At 33.0% G+C, this 24,794-nt stretch overlaps 1 protein-coding gene across 1 annotated transcript in view; it reads right to left on the bottom strand.

Annotated features, from left to right (window-relative positions):
• Positions 1-24,794, bottom strand: part of LOC126887282 (cell division cycle 5-like protein) — a 57,589-nt gene that overhangs the window by 11,530 nt on the left and 21,265 nt on the right. Inside the window, exons 7-8 of the mRNA XM_050654693.1 lie at positions 16,960-17,126; positions 8,437-8,862 (exon numbers count right to left, since the gene is read on the bottom strand). Of these exons, the coding sequence (XP_050510650.1) occupies positions 8,437-8,862; positions 16,960-17,126 (593 nt within the window). The remainder of the gene's footprint in view (positions 1-8,436; positions 8,863-16,959; positions 17,127-24,794) is intronic.

Raw genomic sequence — 24,794 nt, 5'->3', positions numbered from 1 at the left:
AGACGGGGAGCGATCGTCAAAACCGACACCCGCAAGATGTAACTCTAGCGCGGTATACAGTTCTGTTCTTACAAAACTCTTAATTTTGTATATTTAAAATTAGCATAATCAGGGAACACACAATTTTACGAAAACCTCCAAATTATAAAGGAAGGATGAAAATTTGGAAATAGGTAATTGAAATTGTCTATTATTATATAAGAAAAAGTTTACAATTCTACATCCCCTCCATTTTACAAAAATTGGGAAATACGGGGTGAAAAATATTTTCTCGTGAGTGAAAAAATATACGTTCAAAATATGCCCGGAATTGGATAAAATTACTAATTCTAAGCAACTTTTGTTCTATAGAGTTTTTCACCAAGTCAATACTTTTCGAGTTATTTGCGAGTGAATATGTTCATTTTTAACAAAAAAAAACATGTTTACGGACGATTTTTCGCAGATAACTCAAAAAGTAAGTACTCTAGCGAAAAAAATATATCTTATAAAAAAATGGTGTACGCGTGAGGTCTGCAGACCCAGTATAAGTAGAGTTGTAGCTAATGAAAAGTAGGTTCTTCTTCGTCAAATTCCAAATCGAATATTTCAATGTGAAATAACCAAAAAACGGCACTTTTCGGGGAAAATTCATTACAACTTTTTTAAAATGTTAAAAAAGGTATATTTTTGTTTTTTAAAAAAATTTCTAACATTAAAAATAAGTGAGTTACGCTCAAAATATTGTTGGTCCCTTTTATTTTTTGGTACAAAAGTCGCGAAAATCACCCCCTAATTAGCTTCCCAAATAAAATTAATCGTAACCGCTTCACAAGTTACTTTACTTATGTATTGTTTATATTATCTATACGTTTCATTGGTTCAAAGTGCTCAGTTTAAAAAAAAATGGGTTTAAAATAAAACATTTTTTTTTTATTTTGAAAAAAAAAATGGAATTGTTCATGGAATTAACTTAAAATTAGTAATACCAAAAATCTTAAAGAGTAATAAAATGTACGTTTCCTTTTCTGAATATTTTTCCTATTTTGTTTTCTTGTTATACTAAAATTGATTATGCTATGGCTGTTCAAAATTTTCCTAAACTCGTGATTAGTTACTCGTTCAAGCCATTTTAACTACAGCTTTTTCAAAAATAAGCACTTTGAACCGATGAAACTTACAGATCATATAAATAATACATAAGCAAAGTAACTTGTGAAGTGATAATGATAAAATTTATTTGTGATGCTAATTAGGGGGTGATTTTTTTGCGATTTTTTTACCAAAAAATAAAAGGGACCAACAATATTTTGAGCGTAACTCACTTACTTTTAATGTAACAAGTTTTTTTAAAAAACAAAAATTATCCATTTTTTAAACACTTTTTAAAAAAAGTTAAAATGAATTTCCCCGAAAAGTGCTCCGTTTTTGGGTTATTTCACACTGAAATATTCGATTTGGAATTTTATGAAGAAGAACCTACTTTTCATTAGCTACAACTCTGCTTCTACTGGGTCTACAGACCTCAAGCATACACCATTTTTTTTCAGTTTTTTATAAGCTATATTTTTGCTAAGAATATTTTTTTCGCTGAAATACTTACTTTTTGAGTTATCTCCGAAAACCGTCCAAAAACATGTTTTTTTCTGTTAAAAATGAACATATTCACTTGCAAATAACTCGAAAAGTATTGACTTAGGGAAAAAACTCTATAGAACAAAAGTTGCTTAGAATTAGTCATTTTATCCAATTCCAGACTTATTTTGAATGTATATTTTTCACCTTCGAGAGGGGGCTATTCCCCTCTATTTTTGAAAAATGGAGGGGATGTAGAATTGTAAACTTCTTATATAATAATAGACAATTTCAACTACCTATTCTCAAATTTTCATCCTTCCTTTATTTTTTTTTGGGGGGTCAGATTGTTCTTTGATTGGGCTAAATAGGTATATTAAGGGCCGGTTGTTCGAACGCTAATCAAAACTGATCATTATCAAATATTTAATTACAATTATATTTGATTAAGCGTACTTCTGACAGATGTCGCATTTTGAGGTTATGTTGACTGATTTATTTTATTATTTTGGTTTTAATTTAAAATAAAACATAATTAAACTCTTTCTGATGTTAATTTCTTGTTTTTACTTACAAATCAATAATAATAATAAGCAATTTTTAATAATTTAAGAGCTGCGGCTATATTTTAATTACTGTTTTACCTACAATCAATAACTGATTAGTGTTTTACATGTATTTTTCATGTCGCGATTGGATTCCCATCAAGAAAATTGATTACAATAAATGATTGATTATAATCAACTTCTTGATTAGCGTTCGAACAACCGGCCCTTAATGTCTTTTAAACAAGATACCATTTGCCATAAAAGGTTCCATTTGAAATTATCGGTCCAAGTGGCCCTGTAATGTCATCTGTGACTATTACGTCACCTGTTATGACTATTTGAGAAGCCTACGTCGGTTTATTTCCTCCCTTCAAATTTCACTATTATAGGTATAACTGTTCAAAAGGTACAGTTTATCAAATATACGGTGATACTTGGCAATATTGATATTAGGCTCCACCTACGATGCGCAGTCAATTCACCGAATGCGTTCCCACTTATTTTTCTACGCAAGTGGACAAAAACGCCAAGTATCACCGTATTTTGACAAGTTGTTATGCATAAATAATTACTAATAAATTGAATAATTATTTAATTAAAAATAATAAGTGACTGCGAAGGTTTATTAATGAGAGTTATCTATCCTCTTTCTTTCCTTGTCTAAGCACGTCTTCGGCTCGTTTTGTTGCGCACGCTATGGTACCAAATTAAAAATAAGGAAAAATAAAAATTTCGTTTTTTATCAGTTTGAGTCATTTTTTTTTGTCCGACACTTAATTTTGTAATAAACTTATTTGAAAGGTAAAAAATTAAGATTATGATTTTTGTAATCGCGAAACATAACCTGCTATAATTAACATATTTACGTTGTCGGACTAAAATTATTAACAAATTAAAGCCCAAAAAACGGTCAATTCTCGCTTTTTTTGTCTATAAAAAAAACTTAAGCATTTGAAATAAATTTGAGAGTAAGCAATTTATGTCATGCGTTTTTTTAAATGTATGATATTAAAAGGAGGGAAGTTACCCTTAGGATGGGGTGAGTTATACCTCGATACACATTATGTAATCATCACTATTTTAATGGTTACTAAATACAATAAACTGTATTCAGCTGATGACGATGTCTGACTGTCTCTATTAGAATTAATAATAATAATGATCCCGTATCACTTCGTATTTCCCTTTTTTATAGATGCGTGTTTGTGTTTATGTTTTCAGTTCAGTTTGTAAATACAATACAATAATCATGCCTATTCTGTAACTCATTTCGATGATAGAAGTCAGGAAAATCGAATAGAAGTGGCCAAGTCGGATAGAAATAGTCAAAATCGGTATTCCATAACTCCCTCGGAATCTCTACAATCGGAATAGTGAATAGAAATGACTTCGACACCATTTACCCTGTCGAAATTAGATTTCGATAATCGAAATTGTGTTTGACGCAAGCGCATTGTATTTTGTTTTGACGTTTCTATTTTATATCTACTAAAAATAATTTATTACTACTTATTTATCATTATTTATAGTATTTTTACCTTTTGTATCTGCTTAATTTTTATTCTGTGGTAGTATTTACTTAGGGAATTATATATTTAATTTAGACATGTACGAGTATGCATCAAACCTAACCTTAAAATTGATCTGTCATCCGAAATTCAGATTCTGAATGCTAAATGTTTGCCAGTCACAGTGTTGCCAAGCATTTTTTTGTTAATTTTTTGTACAATTTCAATCAATGGCATAATGTACAAGAATAGATTGTACAAGAACGTTTAAAATATGTATAAAGATAGACTTATAGCGTTGATTGATAAATATATTATACCAGTTTACTTGTATTTGTATTAATTAACGCTTATAGAAAAGAAAATAATTATAGAAAATACGCCGTTTTTATATTAGTAATATCTTACATTATACATCTTAGTTTCATTTATCTATTTTATTTGTCAGTTTATCTTCTTTTTTAGAACAATTTTAATTACCTTGGATTTAAAACCATTTATCATCTTTTGAGGATTTTGTGTCCAATATTTACACTAACATTGTATTGTTTACTTTTCAAAACTTTTCCTTTGTGTTATTTCAAAACTATTTTTAAAAAAGCAACTGTATGTAATGATAATATGAAAAATTGAAGATATGGCAACGGTGTCGTATTTCAAATTTAGAACCAGTAACAAACGGGTCAGAGAACACTAATTTCGCTTGACAATGCGAGGTTGCCACCCCCGCTTGACCGCGTGAAATAGAAATTGCCGATTTCGATTTAACTTGTTTACGATGTGAGTTACAGAATACCAATCCAAACACGAAAATGACGCGATAGATATCAAACATTCCGATTTCGGGTAATTACGATTCGACTTGGTCATTTCTATTCGATTTTAAAAGTTACAGAATAGGGCTGAATATGCTTTATGTTTAATCGGCGGAATTCTCGAGGTCAAAGTCGCTGAATGCGTGCGTTCTAATTACATTGTACTACATCGATATACAGTGATGAGCGCGCTAGTAACCGGCAAAATAGCACAAAAGATGGAAAACCATTTAAGTTGTGAGATAAACAGAAATGAAACTAGTGGAGTTGAGAAATTTAGCGATATTAACCTATAAACTTACATTATATTGATTGTTTCCCACCTTTACACGTATCAAAGGAGTATGTCAACTAAAACTGTCACTGTGACAGTGGCAATTGCCAAACTCGTCCGATACGTCTAAAGGTGGGAAACAATTAATATAATGTAAATTTTTAGGTTAATATCACTAAATTTCCCAGCTCGACTAGTTTCATTTCTTTTTATCTCACAACTTAATACGTTTTCCATCTTTTGTGCGATTTTGCCGGTTATTAGCGCGCTCATCACTGTATTTAATATTATGTAAGCTAAACAATCATATTAAACAATAATTATTTATTTTTATTAAAAGGATTTTAGGAGTTTCTGAATACTAAATTAAATCCCGTTACAAATGTTTATATTCATATTTGTTGCTTAGAAAATTGCAAAGTAGTCCAGAAATTTCTAATTAAGTCCAAAAAATCGACCGCAGGAAACATATAGGTTTTTGTTATAGAGGTCCATACTACTCAAAACAACTGTCGTTGGCCTGACTGAGTCAGTGTCACGAGAAAATCTTATTTTCCTGTACTACCAAGTGTAAATTAACCGGGTCTAGGAAAGTTGGTCGAGAACACTTCGTCGACGGAAAATTGGTCGACAACATTTGGTCGACAAACAGTTGGTCGAATGCACAATTCATCGAATGGACAATTCGTCGACGAACATTTGATCGAATGGAATTTTCGTCGACAAACTGTTATTTATCTTTAGGATAAAGGGATTAATGGTGACAAACGACCGACGGGTTGTTGGTTTTTATTTTGTGAACTAGAATATTGTATTAGGGTGATTCCATTTCAAATCACTCAATTTTGGATCAAAAATCTTTTGGATCTCCGTTTTTTCTGAAACTAGGTGTATAGCTTCTGCGGGACGTAAAAATAAGAGATTTAAGGTCAAAAAATCTTCTTCTTCTTTTTTTTTCTCAAAATGTTATTTTAAGCGATTTTGCAGTGATTTGATATTTCTTTAACAAATTTGCATTTTCTCTCGTAGAGTATCAATGGAAAAATTAACATTTTAATAAAAGGTACTGAAAAATGTCATTAAATGACATTATAACAAGTTAATTCGATTCAAAACAAGCTATTGATTAAATTTTTTAGTGTAGAAAACGTTAAAAAAACGTTAAAATACCTCGTTTTACATTTTACTCCATTCCCAAAATACGTCATAATCGATTTGGCTGAAAATTTGCCCGCAGATAGCCAAAACATATAGCCAGGGAGGTAGTGTCAAATTTGACCGGAGCATTTTAGCATGGCTGGTTTCTTATTATTTAGGTAGGTGCTCCAAAGCTTATTAACAAATGATGTGTCAGCTGGCATAAAACCGGGGATTTTAGTCAAGAAAAGGTAAAACATGAAAGTTGATGGACCAACGCTACAGCTTAAATGTCAAATATTTATATACGTTAATCAGAACATTTAATGGACTTGCTTACTTGGCGCCTACCTTTCACTCAGGAGATCGGGGTTCAAATCCTGGCGCGGAAAATTCTTTTTGTTTTTTAAATTGACATTTTATTTTGAAAAATATTTATTTTTCTAATACCACGTTTTTATTATTTATACGAGACAATATAAAAAAATCTGTATGTCTTTTATAGAATCGCAAACTATGCATTTTTGGTCATATTATGATTGATCTTAATAAGCAAATGTGTTGTACATGAACCCCTGAAGGTTCCTGAGTTGGTAAGAAGAACAATCTAAGTGAAAAGGGAGATATTATTTGTAATTTTTTTGGACAAACTGTTTTTCCTTAATTTTATATGTTGTAGAACCGAAAGATACAACCCTAAATTTTCACTTTTCTATCACCAACCCCCATGTTTTAGTAGCAATCTAAATATTTCCCTATTCTCTATAATATATAAAAATGAATGTTTTGTCTGTACCTATGTCCCTTATAGAATCGTAGATTATGCATTTGGCAGAAAAAAGTATAGGTACGCAATATTTTTTTAGTATTTTTTGGCTTTCTGGTAATTTTAGGTATTAAACATTCAAACATTATTTAGTTTTAAGGCGGTACGAAGTTTGCGGGCACAGCTAGTTAATAAATTATGCAAAAAACATAAAATTATAATTATGCAAAAAACATAAAAAGACATAAAATTATGCAAAAAACAGTTTGTCTAAAAAGATAAAAAAAATGTCAGGAGGGGGGTGGGGTGGGAAGGCCAACCCCCTTTTTCACTTAGATTGGTCGTACTAACTCAGGAAGCTTCAGGGGTTCATGTACAGTAATTTTGCTTATTAAGGTGAATCATAATATTTATGATCAAATGTATATATTATGCTATTTCATAAGTTCTATGCATAATTCTATAAAAGACATACAGATTTTTTTATATTGTCTCGTATAAATAATAAAAATGTGGTATCTATTATAAAAATAAATATTTTTCAAAATAAAATGTCAATTTAAAAAACAAAAAGAATTTTCCGCGCCAGGATTTGAACCCCGATCTCCTGAATGAAAGGTAGGCGCCAAGTAAGCAAGTCCATTAAATGTTCTGATTAACGTATATAAATATTTGACATTTAAGCTGTAGCGTTGGTCCATCAACTTTCATATTTTACCTTTTCTTGACTAAAATCCCCGGTTTTGGCCCAGCTGACACATCATTTGTTAATAAGCTTTGGAGCACCTACCTAAATAATAAGAAACCAGCCATGCTAAAATGCTCCGGTCAAATTTGACACTACCTCCCTGGCTAATAGGACTTTGAGTGGTTAGAAAGATTTGAATTATATTACAATACCAAAAAAGTTACATGCAATATCATAGTCAAAAATATAGGCGTCTACTGTAAGTACAATTAACTCGGAAAATTTATTTGGAACAATTTCAGTTCCTACCATTTTTGTCGCAAAGTTAAAAATGGTGGAGATATTGAGCAAAAACGGTTCTCCTTTTCCAAAAAAAATCAAGATGGCGGCTAACGTAACGGAGGAATTCATTCGCGATTTTAAATTTAGGCTACTATTGACCCCCCTAAAGATAGAAAAATAAAATTTTGGGCAGCTCGGCATGCAAGGCCAAATGCTATCCCGACTGGACCAATATACTTTTGAGTCTGATATTATTGCATGTAACTTTTTTAGTATTGTAATATAATTAAAATCCTTATAATTACTTAAAGTACTATGTTTTGGCTATCTGTGGGCAAATTTTCAGCCAAATCGATTATGACGTATTTTGGGAATGGATGAAAATGTAAAAACGGTATTTTAACGTTTTCTATACTATAAAATTTGATCAAAAACTTGTTTTAAATCAAAATAACTTGTTATAATGCCATATAATGACATTTTTGAGTCCCTTCTATTAAAATACATATTATTTTTTCCATTGACATTTTACGATAGCAAATGCAAAGGATACCCCCCGCTAAGATAGGCGAAATGCCCTCACTACCAGAATTCAATTTTTTTCATTTTTTACGTTCTATGCAATTAAAAAACAAAATTAACAAAACCCCAAAGAAAATAAAATTTATAATACAATATTCCAGTTACCCGTCGTTTGTCACCATTAATCCCTTTATCCTAAAGATAAATAACAGTTTGTCGACGAAAATTCCATTCGATCAAATGTTCGTCGACGAATTGTCCATTCGATGAATTGTGCATTCGACCAACTGTTTGTCGACCAAATGTTGTCGACCAATTTTCCGACACCGAAATTAACCGTACCTGAGTGTAGACTTCGATAGGCAACTCCCCGTGATTCATACCATTCCTAACCACCTCCATTTCCCTCTTCAATATCCCCTTGGCCACCCCTAAATCTTCTTTCCTGAACGACTCATATGGATGCTGCTCCAAAAACGCCAATTGATGGGCCTGCGACATGTTGGATCTCTTACTCTGCGTCGGAACCGGATTTTTAAGGTTATCGAAATGTAACATAGTCACCATCTCGCGTTTGATGAGTTCTTCGGCTCGCTGCAGATCGGATAAGGAATAGCTCTCGTGGGACGGTCGAAGGACGGTCATGTTCACTTCTTGAGGTCTCGGTAAATCACGTTGGATGACTTGAGAACGTAGCGCCAGCTCCCTGGCGGCTTTCGCCTTGAGCTCTTCTTGTTTCCGTGCATCTACATCAGCTTGATCTTCGATCTAAAAAGATACATATAAATACAAACAAAATAACTACTACTACTACTACTACTCAATAGATAAAGAAATAAAATAGAAGTAGGTTGAATGGTCGAATATATGGAATTTATACGAATAAAAGGCAGATATCGAGCACCTAGTTTAATTAAATCTTGCCCAAGCACACTTTCGCTCCTAGAGCATCATCAGGGGCATTTCGTCAAATCAGGAAGATATTCCAGCAAAATGCAACATTTGTTTGGCAAGAAAGAAATTTTTAAATTGTTTTAAGTTGTATTTTGCTGGGATATCTTCCTGATTTGACGAAATGCCCCTGATGATGCTCTAGGAGCGAAAGTATACTTAGGCAAGATTTAATTAAACTAGGTGCTCGATATCTGCCTTTAATTCCTATAAATTCCAGATAAAGAAATGTATAGGAATGTTAGGACTCTCTCTCTTGTCGTTTCCCCGTTACTGAGGATCGTGATTTCTTTCAATATTCCTAACAATGTTTCTCCATTGGTCTCTATCTTCAGCTGCTCTAAGAGCTTCGCAGAATGAGTTTCCAGCTGAATTCTTTATTTGGTCGGACCATCTAGTTGGTGATCGTCCTCTTCATCTTCTCCCCGGAACGATTCCAGAAGACCATAAACAATTAATCTCCAAACCGTCGTCACCTCTACGAACCACGTGACCAAAGAATTGCAGTATTCATTGCAGACATATTGTGGACAGCCTTTTCAATGAAAACTTTTCGTTTATAAATTTGCAAAAGCCCGTGTGTTATTGCGTTGCCGCTCCTGCAATACTTAGAGCAGGTGTATCGATGGATTCTTACGTAGTTTTGCCTTCTGAATTCAAATCTGAAAACGGCATTTCGATATCTCTAACCGTCTCCGAGATAATCGACCTCAAAGTCTAAAATGTGACGTCACAATCCGGTTATTTCCTACCGACGCACTAAACGTCAGCTCAAATGGTTGATTAGGAAGTAGGCTACTTTTTTAATCTCAATTTGTTCAGCAAAGCATAGTTTATTTACATTTGAGTTTGACACTTCGTGAATGTCAAACTAAATTTTAAATTAAGTTTTAATAAAACATCAATGACATTTGATAGTGAATTTAATTATTATATAAAATAAATAAGATGTTCACAAATAACATTTTGAGTATATTTTAAAAGCAATAATTTATTAAGTAGATATATATTTACGAGTATACGGCCTACCCTTTATAATAAATGGACTGTTCCATTTGTTATGAAATTAAAATACAGGGTGTTCAGAAACTCTACCGACAAACGGAGGTTCCTCAGATAATTTTAAGACAATTTAACCCAATTCACCTAGTCCGAAAATGCTTCCTAAAGAAGCTAGAGCTATTTGAAGATGGCGTCTGGTAATTAGTTTATCTTAAATATCTCCAGAACGCTTCTATTTAGAAGAACGAAAATTGGTACACATATTTATCTTCGAGGGATAAATCGATTTCATTAATTTCAAATTTCTAGTACCGGTCATAGGCGTCCGTTTGGGCAGGGCATCAGTTATATTATCGCATAACTTTTTTGTTTTCAATTTTTAAGCACTTTTCAGTCTGGATTATTAAAATGTAAGGTATTATAGTACTAAAAAATACTCTTAGTTAAGTCGATAGGATACATCATTTTCTAGAAAAATCGATTTGAAAATTTTTCGTTGTTTGAATATCAAAAAAAAATTCAATAAAAAAAATATTTAGAAAAACCAAAATTGGTACATTTATTTATATTCCAGAGATGAATCGACTTTACTAATTGTGAATTTCTAGTACCGGTCATAGTCCGTTTTGGGTAGATCAACGGTTATTTTACCGCATACCTTTTTTGTCTTTAATTTTTAAGGATTTTTGACACTAGATTATTAAATTATGAGGTATTCTAGTATTAAAAATTACTCTTGCTTGAAGTTTATAAAAGGTATATAAAAATATAAATGTAGATCAAGAGTAAACTACCTTTATAGTTCATAACATTTAAATTAGAATGATATAGTTGCACATTAAAACATAATTATTAATTCTAAACTACTTTTCATAATAGCAATTTTCCATATTACGAATTAAAATACGTAAATAAACAAAGTTTTCGTTATGATAATGCTCGCATTTTCAGCTTATTTTAATCTTGAGTTTGTTTAGAATGGAAACGTTTGTCCTACGAGCTGTCCAAGGTATGCGCAGCATTCTTCTCCAGCACCACATCTCAAAGGCATCAAATTTTTGGCGCTCGCATGCGCGAAGAGTCCAAGTCTCTGCTCCGTATAGAAATATTGAGAATACAAGAGCATTCACCAGTCTCATCTTGATATTTTGAGAGATATACTGTCTTTCCAAACTTTAGTTAGGCGACTCATCGCATTTTTTGCCATACCAATACGTCTCCGAACTTCTGCTTCACAGTTACCATCGTTAGTTATACTAGACCCGAGATAGACAAAGGTGTTTACTATCTGGTATTCCTGTAACTTGTTAGTCCGTTGAATAGTGTCGAATCTGTCGACCACCATTATTTTTGTCTTAGCTTTATTGATTTTCAGACCAACATTATTGCTTTCGTACTCAACTCTTCGCAGGAGATCAAACATTTCTTGCTCATTTGCTGCTATAAGTGTAGTGTCATCAGCAAATCTTAAATTGGAGATTTTCCTACCAGCTATTGTTACTCCACTGGCCCATCCTTCTAAAATCATCCTCATGACATGTTCACGGTATGTTAGGACATGATGGATATAACGAAAGGAAGTGAGTATTTCGTTATGTTCCATAGAGGTATCAATCCGCCAATAAACAAGCAGAACTGCTTATAAAGAGAAAGAAGAAGAAAAAAGAAAAAAAATGAAACTTACTCTTTTTGACCCTTTATTATAAAAAAGTTCAAGAATCGCGTCAAAACTTAGCCACATAATTTGTTCATAAACGTTTCCACACTATAACAGTACTGAGTGAAGCTTTGCAAATGTGCTGATCGAGAATGGAATGTCTTATCTTGTGTTTTGGATTTATTATCTAATTATTACATTCATGACAATATGGAATGCCAATATTGAATGAGTCATATTTGATACCACTTTGATACCAATTTGCTAACTATTCACTGTTCCCACAAACTCACGTGACCTATTGTAGTACGATTTAAGCGCCCACAGCGGATATAACGAAAAGTTCAACTGCAACCAGGGTCGGTCCGGCCTGCTGGTGCAAGGGGTGCGGAGCACCCGGGCGGCATTTAATTTTGAACGTGACGTAATCTATAATATTGTAAACTTTCCTTTAAATAAATACAACAGAGGCTTCTTATCTATTTATTTAAAAAAAGATTGTGTATTTTAAGAGTTTGACTGGTGTATTCTAAATCAAAAGATTATGTATGTATATTGCTTTTCTTGCAAAAAGTTTAAAACTTTCCTATTTGTTTTGTTGACGGTTATAATGATTGGATATGTATTCGTATACTTAAGTCAGGTTATAGAACGACAGGAAAAATCAAATGGCTTGCTAAAAAAGTATACTTCTCTCTGTAGCAGGTATTTGCATCCAAAGACATTCATAGGGAAATAAAGTTCAACGTATATAGGACTACCATACAACCAATAGCAACATATGGCGTAAAAAATATGGATCATGACAGAAAAGACAAATAACCTTATCAATGCTTTTGAAGGAAAGATAGTGCTGGATATTGCGACCCATATTAACAGAACATCTAGTACAGTGTTTTTCAATCTCTGGGTCGCGACCCCCAGGGGGGTCGCGAAGCCTTACTGGGGGTCGCCGACGGAAAGAAAAAGATGAGTTTCTTAAAAAACACAATTTTAGTGAGTAGGACGTACGTGTTTGTTTTTCAAAAGTTTATCAAATTGTGGTGCTATTTTTGAAAGGTAAATAATCAAATCATTTTCTAATTGATCTATTTCTCTATTTAGTTTTAACGTCTACCATTGAAGAAAATGTCAGTTCACACAAGTATGAAGGGGCGAATTGCACAAATAATTTAAGAACTTCCCTCGCCAGCTCTGGATATGGGTGTTTTCTTTTCATCCGAAATACGTCGACACTGTGCGAATAAAATTCCATTTTAAGCATGCCATCAGCAGCTAAATCTAGAAGAAATTCTTTCATTTTTTGGTGACATCTGTTGATTTGTCCAAAAAAGGGTTTAAAATCCATCTACTCCTATTGTCAGCTTCAGAGTGCAAGTCTTGAAAGTATGTCAAAATTAGCTCTTGTAAATTATGCAAGCTCTGTATGATGCAAGGAATGTGAGCCGAAACTGCAAAACTTTGGTCTGTTGCATTATCTTCATCAATCTTCTAAACACATGGAAAAGACTCAAACATTTTGTTTTGTAGAGAGGTTGACCAGAAACAAAGTTTTACTTTATCTTTACCTGTTAAAATATTCTCGTCTCTTCCTTGAAGGTTCTTGTTCAAATTGTTAAGGAGGCTAAAAAGATCTGCCAAAATGCTAATTTCAAGAGCCAATAGGGTCAGAAAAACGATAATCATATTATAAAAAGATTAATAATTCAGCGCTCAGTTCTAGAACTCGTGTCAATTCGAAGAGGTGGATAGACGGAGTGAAAACCGATACTAAAGACATATTAATGGTGGATAACTGGAGGAACGCAGCCAGGGAAAGAGATACTTAGATACTAGAAGCAGAAGCCGGGGAAGGCCCGCGACCGATTTTGGGTGTAGCGCCATATAGTCCAGTCGGGTTAGACGAATAACAGGCCTAACCTTGCATAAGGAGCTGCCCCAAATTTTATTTTTCTAATGTTTAGGGAGGGTCAATTTTAGTATAAATTTAAAATCTCGACTGAAGTTCACCGTTGCGTTAGCCGCCATCTTGATTTTAAACGAGAACCGTTTTTGCTCAATATTTCCGCCATTTTCGATTTTTTGACAAAAAGTGTAGAAACTGAAATTGTTGAAACTGCGATTTTATATAATTTCATTAATTATAATTTTTTTCGTGCGGTCGATATTTTCCGAGTTATGAGGGGAAAATAGTGAGAGTTGGAGCATAATTATTGCATTATTGAATTATCTCGTTTATTATTAGTTTTACAACAAATATGTACCTATACAAAAATGAAGAGAATTAAATTCTACACAATTTTGATCTCCTTCATTTTTTTGCTAAAATTAATATTTAAGGTAGTACGTATGCGGTAATGACGCGAGCGTAAGACCGGATTGATTTTATAGCAATTGTTTTTGTTCAATATCTACGCCATTTTCAACTAAAATTGTTCAAAATAAAATTTCCTACAATTTCTTTTTAACAATTTTTTTCATGCGGTTGATATTTTCCGAGTTACATGCGAAAATAGTAAAAAGTGGTGGGGGGAGCATAATTATTGAATTTAATTTTGTTTCCGAGCTGCCCCAAATTTTATAATTCTATTCTTTAGCAGAGATCAATAGTAGTGTAAATTTAAAATCTCGACTGAATTCCGCGGTTGCATTAGCCGCCATATTGATTTAAAATGAGAACTGTTGTTGCTTAATATCTCCGCGATTTTCAACTTTTCAACCTAAATGGTGGGAAAGAAAATTGTTGGAAATGCAATTTCCTACAATTTCTTTTGGCACAATTTTTTTATAGATTCAATATTCTCCGAGTTAAGGGGGAAAATAATGGAAGCGGAGGGGAAGCATAATTATTGAATTGTCTCATTTATTATTAACTTTACGACATAATTGTACATAAACAAAAATAAAGAGAAATATATTTTATACAATTTTTGAAACTTCCAATGAAATATCAACCAAACTAAGTATATAAAAGACATAAAAAGACATTATATGCATTAAGTTCACTTAATTTTATTAACTAGCGGGTTTGATTGGTTGAATTTGTCTGTCGATATTTTAAGTTTTATGTCAGCTAATATATCGTGATGTTTCAACAATTTTTTTTTAATCTTGGACCCTGTTGGGGGGAATTTTCGCATTCCCCCCCTGTAGACCCGCCACTGGTTCTCTCGAAAAATTGTAGTAAATCGTAATTGCAACAATTTCAGTTCTTACACTTTTTGTCGAAAAGTTGAAAATGGCGGAGATATTGAACAAAAACAATTGCTACAAAATCAATCAGGTCTTACGCTCGCATCTTTACCACATACAAACTACCTTAAATATTGATTTTATCAAAAAAATGTACGGCATCAAAATTGTACAAAATTTAATTCTCTTTCTTTTTGTATAGATATATATTTGTTGTAAAACTAATAATAAACGAGATAATTCAATAATTTAATAATTATGCTACAACTGTCACTATTTTCCCCTCATAACTCGGAAAATATTGACCGCACGAAAAAAATTATAATAAAATGAAACTATAGAAAATCGCATTTTCAACAATTTTAGTTTTAACACTTTTTGTCAAAAAAATGAAAATGGCGGAGATATTGAGCAAAAACCGTTCTCGTTTAAAATCAAGATGGCGGCTAACGCAACGGCGGAATTCAGTCGAGATTTTAAATTTATACTAATATTGACCCTCCCTAAAGATTAGAAAAATAAAATTTGGGGCAGCTCCTAATGCAAGGTCAAATGCTATCCCGACTGGGCTAATATTTTCATCTATTTGCTACTTCCGGTTATACCGGATGTTGCTTATAACTTCGTTTTTTTTTAATGGGACACCCTGTATATTTTTTCATTTTTGGATTCTACTCGAAGTCTGGTTTCTTAAAATATGAGGTTTTGTATTGTTATACAGGGTAGTTTAAAAGATAATTAGGTTTTTTTATTAATTTCGTAGCAACTTTCACACCCTGTAGAATTGGAGTAGTTTGACATCAAAAACTTTATTTATGTTCAAATGATTTTTAATATAGTCTACTATTGTCGGAAATTATTAGTAAAGCTAATTGTTGAATTTTAGTATACAGGGTTGGTCGAAACTCGGAATGAGTATTTTCTGAATTTTCTTAAATGGAACACCCTATATTTTAGTATTGTAATGAAATGATATTTATGTTACTTTTTTATTTCTTAAGCATTCCCTATACCTAACTGCTTTAATTTGTGCTTAATTGTTAATCGCACCAACAATCTTAACTACGTAAGTATTTTGATAGCTCAACCATTATTGGGAATTTTAACGATCAGTCTAGATTAATATGTATTTATTTCCGAAAAATTATTTGCGACTGAATATTTTCAAGGCCAACCTAATAAAATTTCACGTATTTTTTGTTGCAATTAATGTTTGGCTTGAATCACCAATAACTCACAAATTAAAACTCACCAGTTAGGTATAGGGAATGCTTATAAAATAAAAAAGTACCATAAAATATCATTTCATTACAATACTAAAATACAGGGTGTTCCATTTAAGAAAACTCAGAAAATACTCATTCTGAGTTTCGACCAACCCTGTATACAAAAAAGGAAAAATTTAACTATACCAATAATTCTTAACATAGTAAACTATATTTAAAATCATTTGAACATAAACAGAGTTTATTATGTCAAACTACTACCCAAACTATTCCGTGTTTTGACCAACCCTGTATACTAATATTCAATATATAGCTATACTAATAATGTTTACCAATAGTAGACTATATTAGAAATCATCTGAACGTAAACAGAGTTTTTGATGCCAAAGTACTATAATTCTACAGGGTGTGAAAATTGCTACGAAATTAATAAAAACACGTAATTATCTTTTAAACTACCCTGTATAATAATATAAAACCTCATATATTAAGAAAGGAGACATCGAGGAAAATCCAAAAAATGTAAAAATATACAGGGTGTCCTATTAAAAAAAACGAAGTTATAAGCAACTTCCGGTATAACCGGAAGTAGAAAATAGATAAAAATATTTTAATTAAATAGATCACTCTTCAAAACCCCTTCATTCCAATTTTCATGATTCTGTTGCCTTTAGTTCTCGAGATATTTCTAATAGGCCCTTTATCTGCCTCACCCTATATAATAATAAACAAAATAAAATATATTTTACACAAAGATTTTTTGATAATTATTTTGTTTTATGATTTTCAATCCTAAAACCGAAATAGTAAACAACAAAAATGTAACATATCGCTTACCATTTGTGACTGAGCTTGCTCGGGTTCTTCCTGGTCTTCATTTTCGGGCACCACGATTTCATAGTCGTTTTTCGGTTGTGGTAGACTGCTCAACCCCATTTTTAATTGATCTTTCATCGACATCTGGTACATTCTGTGCTCAGCTGGTGTGCTTCCTACGTCCATTGCTAAAAACAGATTACAAGATCGTTTTTATGGAAGTAACACTGCGTAAATGGTGAATAGAAAGTAAGCGAGGGCCAGGCAGGAGAAGACACTCGTGGCTCCAAAATCTGCGGAAGTGGTTTGGGCTCACATCGATCTAACTATTCAGAAGTGCCGCAAGCAAGATTAGAATTGTCATGTTAATAGCCCACGTTCGCAACGGACAGGGTACTTGAAGAAGAAATGGTGAATATATGTACAGCTGGTTCCAAAAAAACTGATACGACTTTTAAAGCGTATTTTGTAGAAAATTGAGCAGTGTATTTTGAAGGATACATACTTATTATTTACATACTGTCACTGTCACTGCCAAATCTTAAAATTTGTCAGATAACTTATTCTGTTCAACCTCAAAAATGGCGGCTTTAATATTTTATTTAGCAAAAATATATTTTATTCTAAGTTATGTAAAAACTATCATTTATTTACTCTTTATAAAATGCAGAAATTCAAAATAATATCAAAATTTAGACCTTAATAATGGCAGCTAATCTGGAAAGCTCAACGTAGGTGGCGCTCGTGTAGTTGGAGGTCATGTCAACTTACGTCAATACTTCAAATAAATCTATTTCCAAGTAAATATTGCATATTTGTTTCGCAGTCTGAAATAAACTTGAGAAAATAAAATCCCTCAATGTTGTGCTGTGCATTTGTGCTCATCGAGAACATCAGGACACAGGTTTCCCAAAGATATTCTGATGAGAAAAAAGTGGATTGTAGCAATAAGAAGGGATAAATATGTGCCGAGAATAAATGCACGTATCTGCAATAAACATTTTGTTGAAACAGATTAAGTATTGCCCCCAGATTCGACTGTAAAAAATAGAATACTTCACTATAAAATTCAGATCAAAATTTATTATAAACGCACGGATTAAGATATGCAATTTTATATACATTCACACTGTTGCCACATCTACAATCGCTTTTTATGGAGTGAACATGTAAAAAAATTTATATTTGAAGTAATAATATAGAAAAATGTGAAATACTAATTTTAAATATATATCAAGTTCTCATTATTTTTTAGTGACTAAAACATAACCTGACCAAACCTAACCTAGCGTGATCGAAAATAATATAAAAAAGTTAATAACTGAACATTTTAGTGATATATTATCTTTAAAATATTCTTTAAAATGACTAAAACATAACCTGAGCAAACCTAACCTAATCGAAAATAATATAAATAAGTTAATAACTGAAAATTAAAGTGACCTAGTACCATTCAAATATTCTTTAGTGACTAAAACATAACCTGATCAAACCTAACCCTAATTTTTTCTAATTTCACCTTAAATTTAAGGTCGCCTTTCACGTAGACAAACACCCAAATAATTATACTTAATTAAATTAACACATTCTATATTTCCATAAGGAGTTATAATTTTTTTTAAATAAGACAACATTGCAGAATCAACTGCGCTCACCCCATGCTTAAACCAAATTTACACCAAATGCGCAACTGTCATGGCAGCCATATTTTGAAAATATCACATTTTTAAATAAGATAAACACAAAAATTAATGCTGAGCGCACTTAATTGTGAATTTTAAATTGATAAAAAAAGTAAGGCAGATCGCACATATCATATTATACACAGTTGTCAGACTCGTGTGGGGAGTTAATCAATACCAGATAAATACCCTCTGAGCTATAGAAATAAAACATTGAGACGATGATTAATATAGTTTATCATTTGATAAGCGTTTCCTTTTTCCAGTAACTCTCGCATCCCTTCTCAATTCGTTTTTCAACGCACAAACAGTCTCCAAGATCCGTATATTTCAGCCATAATTTATTATTTATTAAATCGTAATCAAAAACACCATATACAAACTTCACGAATAGTTAAAACTTTGACCTCCAACTACACTAGCGCCGCTAGGCGGGAGCAACGGCGTACATAGGTGCCATTATTACAATTTATTAATTAACATATATGTAGTCAGTTGTTTGTTGTTTGTTTGTTTATTTTATTATTTGTCTGTCATAATAAAGATAACATAATGTCAGACCAATCAAATACACTGCTCAAAATGACCAAATCTTACTGAGTTGTATCAGTTTTTTTAGGAACCAGCTGTATATGTATATGCTTTATTAGGGCTTCTCAAAATAAAACGAACAATACAAAAACGTAAATAAAACAATCAAACGGAAAATCAAAGAATCGAAGGAATTGTGGCTATCAGAAAAATCTGCAGAGATAGAAAGATTAAATAAATAACATGAGAGCTTTAACATATACAGAACAATTAAAGAAACAGCTGGCATATAAAAAAGAGGTACTGGAAACATAATGGACAAAAATAACCAAATAATAATTGAAAGTGTAGAGAAAATAAATTAAAAAAAAAAACGACTAAAATTCTTTATAAAAGGTATATATTTAGATATCCCTAAAAAGGGCTACACCACAGAACTAGTTTTCGATTGGATGGCCAATCATCATCAGTACTTACCTAAAATGAATATAACCTCATAAGATAATGCGAAGTTTTTAAAATTTTGACTACGGTTTTAAGAAAAATTGTAGGTTATACTACGTGATTTAACATGCTAACCACCAAAATACAATATTATAAAAATATATGGGTAAAAACCCTTTAAAAGTGGTCCGTTAAGGAAACATAGATGAAATATGTGAACTTAAACATGGATGTTCAAAATGTTCCATGTAATATACTCTAGGTACCATCTGAGCTCTAAATCGACTTGTTCGCATGTTGACAGTATGGTGGCTCACTTGCCATGTTTCCTTTTAATCACTTTTAAAGGGTTTTTACCCATATATTTTTACAATATTGTATTTTGGTGGTTAGCATGTTAGATCACGTGAGTATAACCTACAACTTTTCTTAAAACCGTAGTCAAAATTTTAAAAACTTTGCATTATCTTATCAGGTTATATTCATTTTAGGTAAGCACTGATGATGATTGGTCACCCAATCAAAAACTAGTTCTGTGATGTAGCTCTTTTTAGGTATTATTAAATATATATCTTTTATAAAGGATTTTAGTCGTTTTTTGTATTATATGGTATACAGCCAACTACAGGAAAAAGGGAAATTGAAAAAGCACCACAACGTATAAAAAATGATAAAGTCATGGAAGAGGATGACATGACATACCTACAGAAATGTTAAGATTACTAACAGAGAATATACTAGAAGAATTAAGGCAAGCGTCCACAGACCCGCATCGTACGCATCGGACGCATCGTACGCAACGGATTTTAGTTTGCCTTGTACAGAAACTTATGTAACCGCGTCCACTGATCCGCATCGTACGGATCGCATTATCGATTGTCAAACTAAAATCCGTTGCGTACGATGCGGGTCTGTGGACGCTTGACTTTATTCCACGAAATTTACTATACTGAGGAAATTCCGAAAGAATGGCTAAAATCAGAGTTCATCCCAATGCCCAAAAAACCCGACGCAATGAAATGTGAGGAATATAGGACGATCAGTTTGCTGAAACATGTTATACGTTTTCTTGCGAGTGATCCATGAACGTGTGTACAAAAAAATCAGACGATGGCATAACATGAAACCAACTGGGATTTAGAAAAGGCTTTGATACTAGAGAGGCATTATTTACTATAGAAACACTCATAGAACGGTATCGAGATGTCAACTGTGATGTATTCATATTATGTCTGGTGGACTTTGAGAAAGCGTTCGACAAAATACAACACAGAAGGTTTGCAAACATATAGCCCGATCAGGGAACGCAAAATTTTACGAAAACCTCCAAAAAAATAAAGGAAGGATGAAAATTTGGGAATAGGTAGTTGAAATTGTCTTTTATTATATAAGAAAAAGTTTACAATCCTACATCCCCTCCATTTTACAAAAATTGGAAAATACGGGGTGAAAATTTTTTTCTCGGGGGTGAAAAAATATACGTTCAAAATAAGTCCGGAATTGGATAAAATGACTAATTCTAAGTAACTTTTGTTCTATAGAGTTTCTTCCCTAAGTCAATACTTTTCGAGTTATTTGCAAGTGAATATGTTCATTTTTAACAGAAAAAAAAACATGTTTTTAGACGGTTTTTCGCAAATGACTCAAAAAAGTAAGTATTTTAGCCAAAAAAATATTCTTAGTAAAAATATAGCTCATAAGAAATTGAAAAAAATGGTATAGGTATGCGTGAGGTCTGCAGACCCAGTAGAAGCAGAGTTGCAGCTAATGAAATGTAGTTCTTCTTCGTCAAATTCCAAATTGAGTCGTCGCTGGGCCATCGAGGTGTAAACATCGTTAAAGCGCTCCGAAAAACCGGTGATTAAGAATTCTAATTATCTTATCAACAACAATAAAAAAAAACCCATTAGCAATAAGTGAGAAAAACAAAACAATATGTTCCCTTCGGGGAATCTTATTGGGTTCAGAAATGGACAACCAGTTTATCAACAACAAAACATACAGAGTGATCCAATAAATTTACAAATACCACAAGCAACCAATAACCAACTACAGTGGCAGCCAACAATGATGAAGCAACCAGAAAATGCAATGAACATGAATATGCCAACTATGCAACAACAGTATCATACAACTCCTATACAGACAGTAAATACCAACCAGTTCAGCTCTCAACCAGTTCAGCAGCAAATGCCGACATCAAGTAAAAATAGTGCAAATATCGAAGACAGAGAAACTCACTATATGACATCAACCAGCGAAGATGAAGAAGAAAATCAGACAAACAGTAAAAACGCTTGGCAAGTCATGGGAAGCAATAAAAGAAAGAAAATACATAACAACAAACCAAATCCAAGCGAAATTGAAACAGGTAACCGATTCCAACCGCTGTCGAAAGAAACAGAAGAAAATATTGGAAACGTCGAAACCAACAAAATACCAAAACCTCCACCAATATTTGTACACGGGGTACAGGATTTCAAAGAGATGACAAAGCAATTAGAGGAAATAGCCAAAAAAGAAGAATACCAGACAAAAAGTTTAATAAACAACGTTGTCAAAATAAATTGTGAAACACCAGAAATATACCGAAAATTGGTTAAGGAGTTCAAGGAAAAAAATATATACCATCACACGTACCAACTAAAAGAAGAACGAGCCTACAGAATCGTGATCAGATACTTACATCACTCAACCAATACTGATGACATAAAAAGTGAGCTATCTCAGTTAGGGCACAAAGTGAGAAACATAGTTAATGTAAAACAACAAAAAACCAAAGAACCACTTAATCTCTTCTTTGTAGATTTAGAACCCGCGCAAAACAACAAAGATGTCTATAATATAACAGGCCTACAGAACAGAGTAGTACACATAGAACCTCCACGAACTCAAAAAAACAGTATAATACAGTGCATGAGATGCCAACAATATGGACATTCCAAATCATATTGTAATAAACCATACGTCTGTGTAAAATGCGGAGGCTCACACAATACCACCACGTGCAAAAAGTCAAAGGAGACGCCAGCCATATGTGCGTTATGCAATGGAGGCCACCCAGCCAATTACAAGGGATGTGATCACTATAAGAAACTTACCAAAGGAAGCAATAAAAACAATGGAGAGCATCAAAACCCATCAGCAATCTACACAAATGATATATACACAAGAAACACACAACAACTATCCAATCCACTGCCCCAGGGCATGAGCTATGCTGAAGTAACTAAACGCAACCAAACAGAAGATACAACCACTGTGTTAAACAAGTTTTTGGAAGAATTCAAGAATCTATTCAACCAACTAATCCAACAAAATAGCATGGTCCTCAACATGCTTACCATGCTTATGAACAAAATGAAATAAATGGCTAAGTTTCTTCGAATAGCCCAATGGAATGCCAACGGCCTTCCAAGCCATACAGAAGAAGTGAAAATATTTCTAGACATAAATAAAATTGACATATTTTTAATTAGTGAAACACACTTCACAAACAGAACTTATTTTAACATACCTAAATATAAACTATATCATACTGAGCATCCTGACGGCACAGCCCACGGAGGTACAGCAATACTCATCAAAGAAAATATTAAACATCATGAACTACTGAAGTACAAAGAAGAACACATACAAGCAACGACAGTAAGCGTTGAAGCACTTCCATATAATGTCAACGTAACAGCTGTGTACTGCCCTCCTCGCCATAATCTAAAACGAGAACACTATGAAGAATTTTTCCAAACTTTAGGACCAAAATTCATTGCTGGGGGAGATTACAACAGCAAGCATACCTTGTGGGGGTCACGACTTATAACAACAAAAGGCAGAGAACTGGCACATGTTATACAAAATAAGAATTACTCATTTATCTCAACGGGAACACCAACATACTGGCCGACCGATCCCAACAAAAAACCAGATTTATTGGACTTCTTCATAACAAACGGTATCGGTATAACTTATACAGATATAACACCAAGCTATGACCTAACTACTGACCATAGCCCAATAATAGCAACGGTAAGTACAACAGTTATCACTAAAAAACCAAAACTCCACCTGCACAACAATAAAACAAACTGGGACACTTACCGACAAATAATTCACGATACTATCGAAATAACAACGAGGCTGAAAAAACCGGAAGAAATAGAAGAGGACTATAACAAATTTATAAACATACTACAGTATGCAGCTAAATCAGCTACCCCACAAAGTAGTCCCAACAGAAACATAAGTAATATACCTTTAGAAATAAAAAAACTGGTAGCTGAAAAAAGAAAGGCCAGATCTGCATGGCAACGAACACACACACCAGACAGCAGAACAAGATACAATCGCATCAGCAACAAATTAAAATCAAAGCTGCAAGAAGTCAAAAATGAGTCATTTACGAATTATATCACCAATCTTTCAAGACAAGACAACTCTATATGGAAGCCCATAAAAAGTAAGAGAAAGCCAATAACAGCATTACCTCCAATACGTAAAAATTCAACACCACCAGGACCATGGGCAAAAAGTGATAAAGAAAAGGCTGACCTATTTGCCGAGTATTTAGCAGAAGTTTTTACTCCACTAAATGACGACCAAGTACCAGAAGCGAACCAAATATTAGAAGAACCACTACAGATACAGGACCGAATAAAACTATTTACTCCAAAAGAAATTAGAGACGTAATTGCCACCCTAAACCCAAAGAAGGCACCAGGCGAAGATCTGATAACCGCAAAAATGTTAAAAGAAATACCCAAAAAGGGCATAGTTAAACTACTGCACATATTCAATGCAATACTTAGATGTGACTACTGGCCCAAAGCACTCAAAATTGGACAAATAATTATGATACCAAAGCCTGGCAAAAACCCTCTAGATGTCTCATCATATAGGCCTATCAGCTTATTACCAACAATCTCCAAGTTGCTTGAAAGACTTATCCTAAACAGAATAAATGCAGAAATAAATCCACAAAATTGGATCCCAGATCATCAGTTCGGATTTCGACAAAGCCATTCAACGATAGAACAATGCCATCGCATAGTCAACGCCATTAACCAGTCACTTGAAAATCAGCAGTACTGCACAGCAGCCTTTATAGACATCAGTCAGGCTTTTGACAAAGTCTGGCATCCAGGCTTGTTATGCAAAATAAAAAGAATTCTTCCAGCAAGTTACTACAACCTACTGAGAGCC

This window comes from Diabrotica virgifera, chromosome 6 (genome assembly GCF_917563875.1).
Source record: "Diabrotica virgifera virgifera chromosome 6, PGI_DIABVI_V3a".
Taxonomy (NCBI): domain Eukaryota; kingdom Metazoa; phylum Arthropoda; class Insecta; order Coleoptera; family Chrysomelidae; genus Diabrotica; species Diabrotica virgifera.
This window is presented reverse-complemented; position numbering and strand designations above follow the sequence as displayed.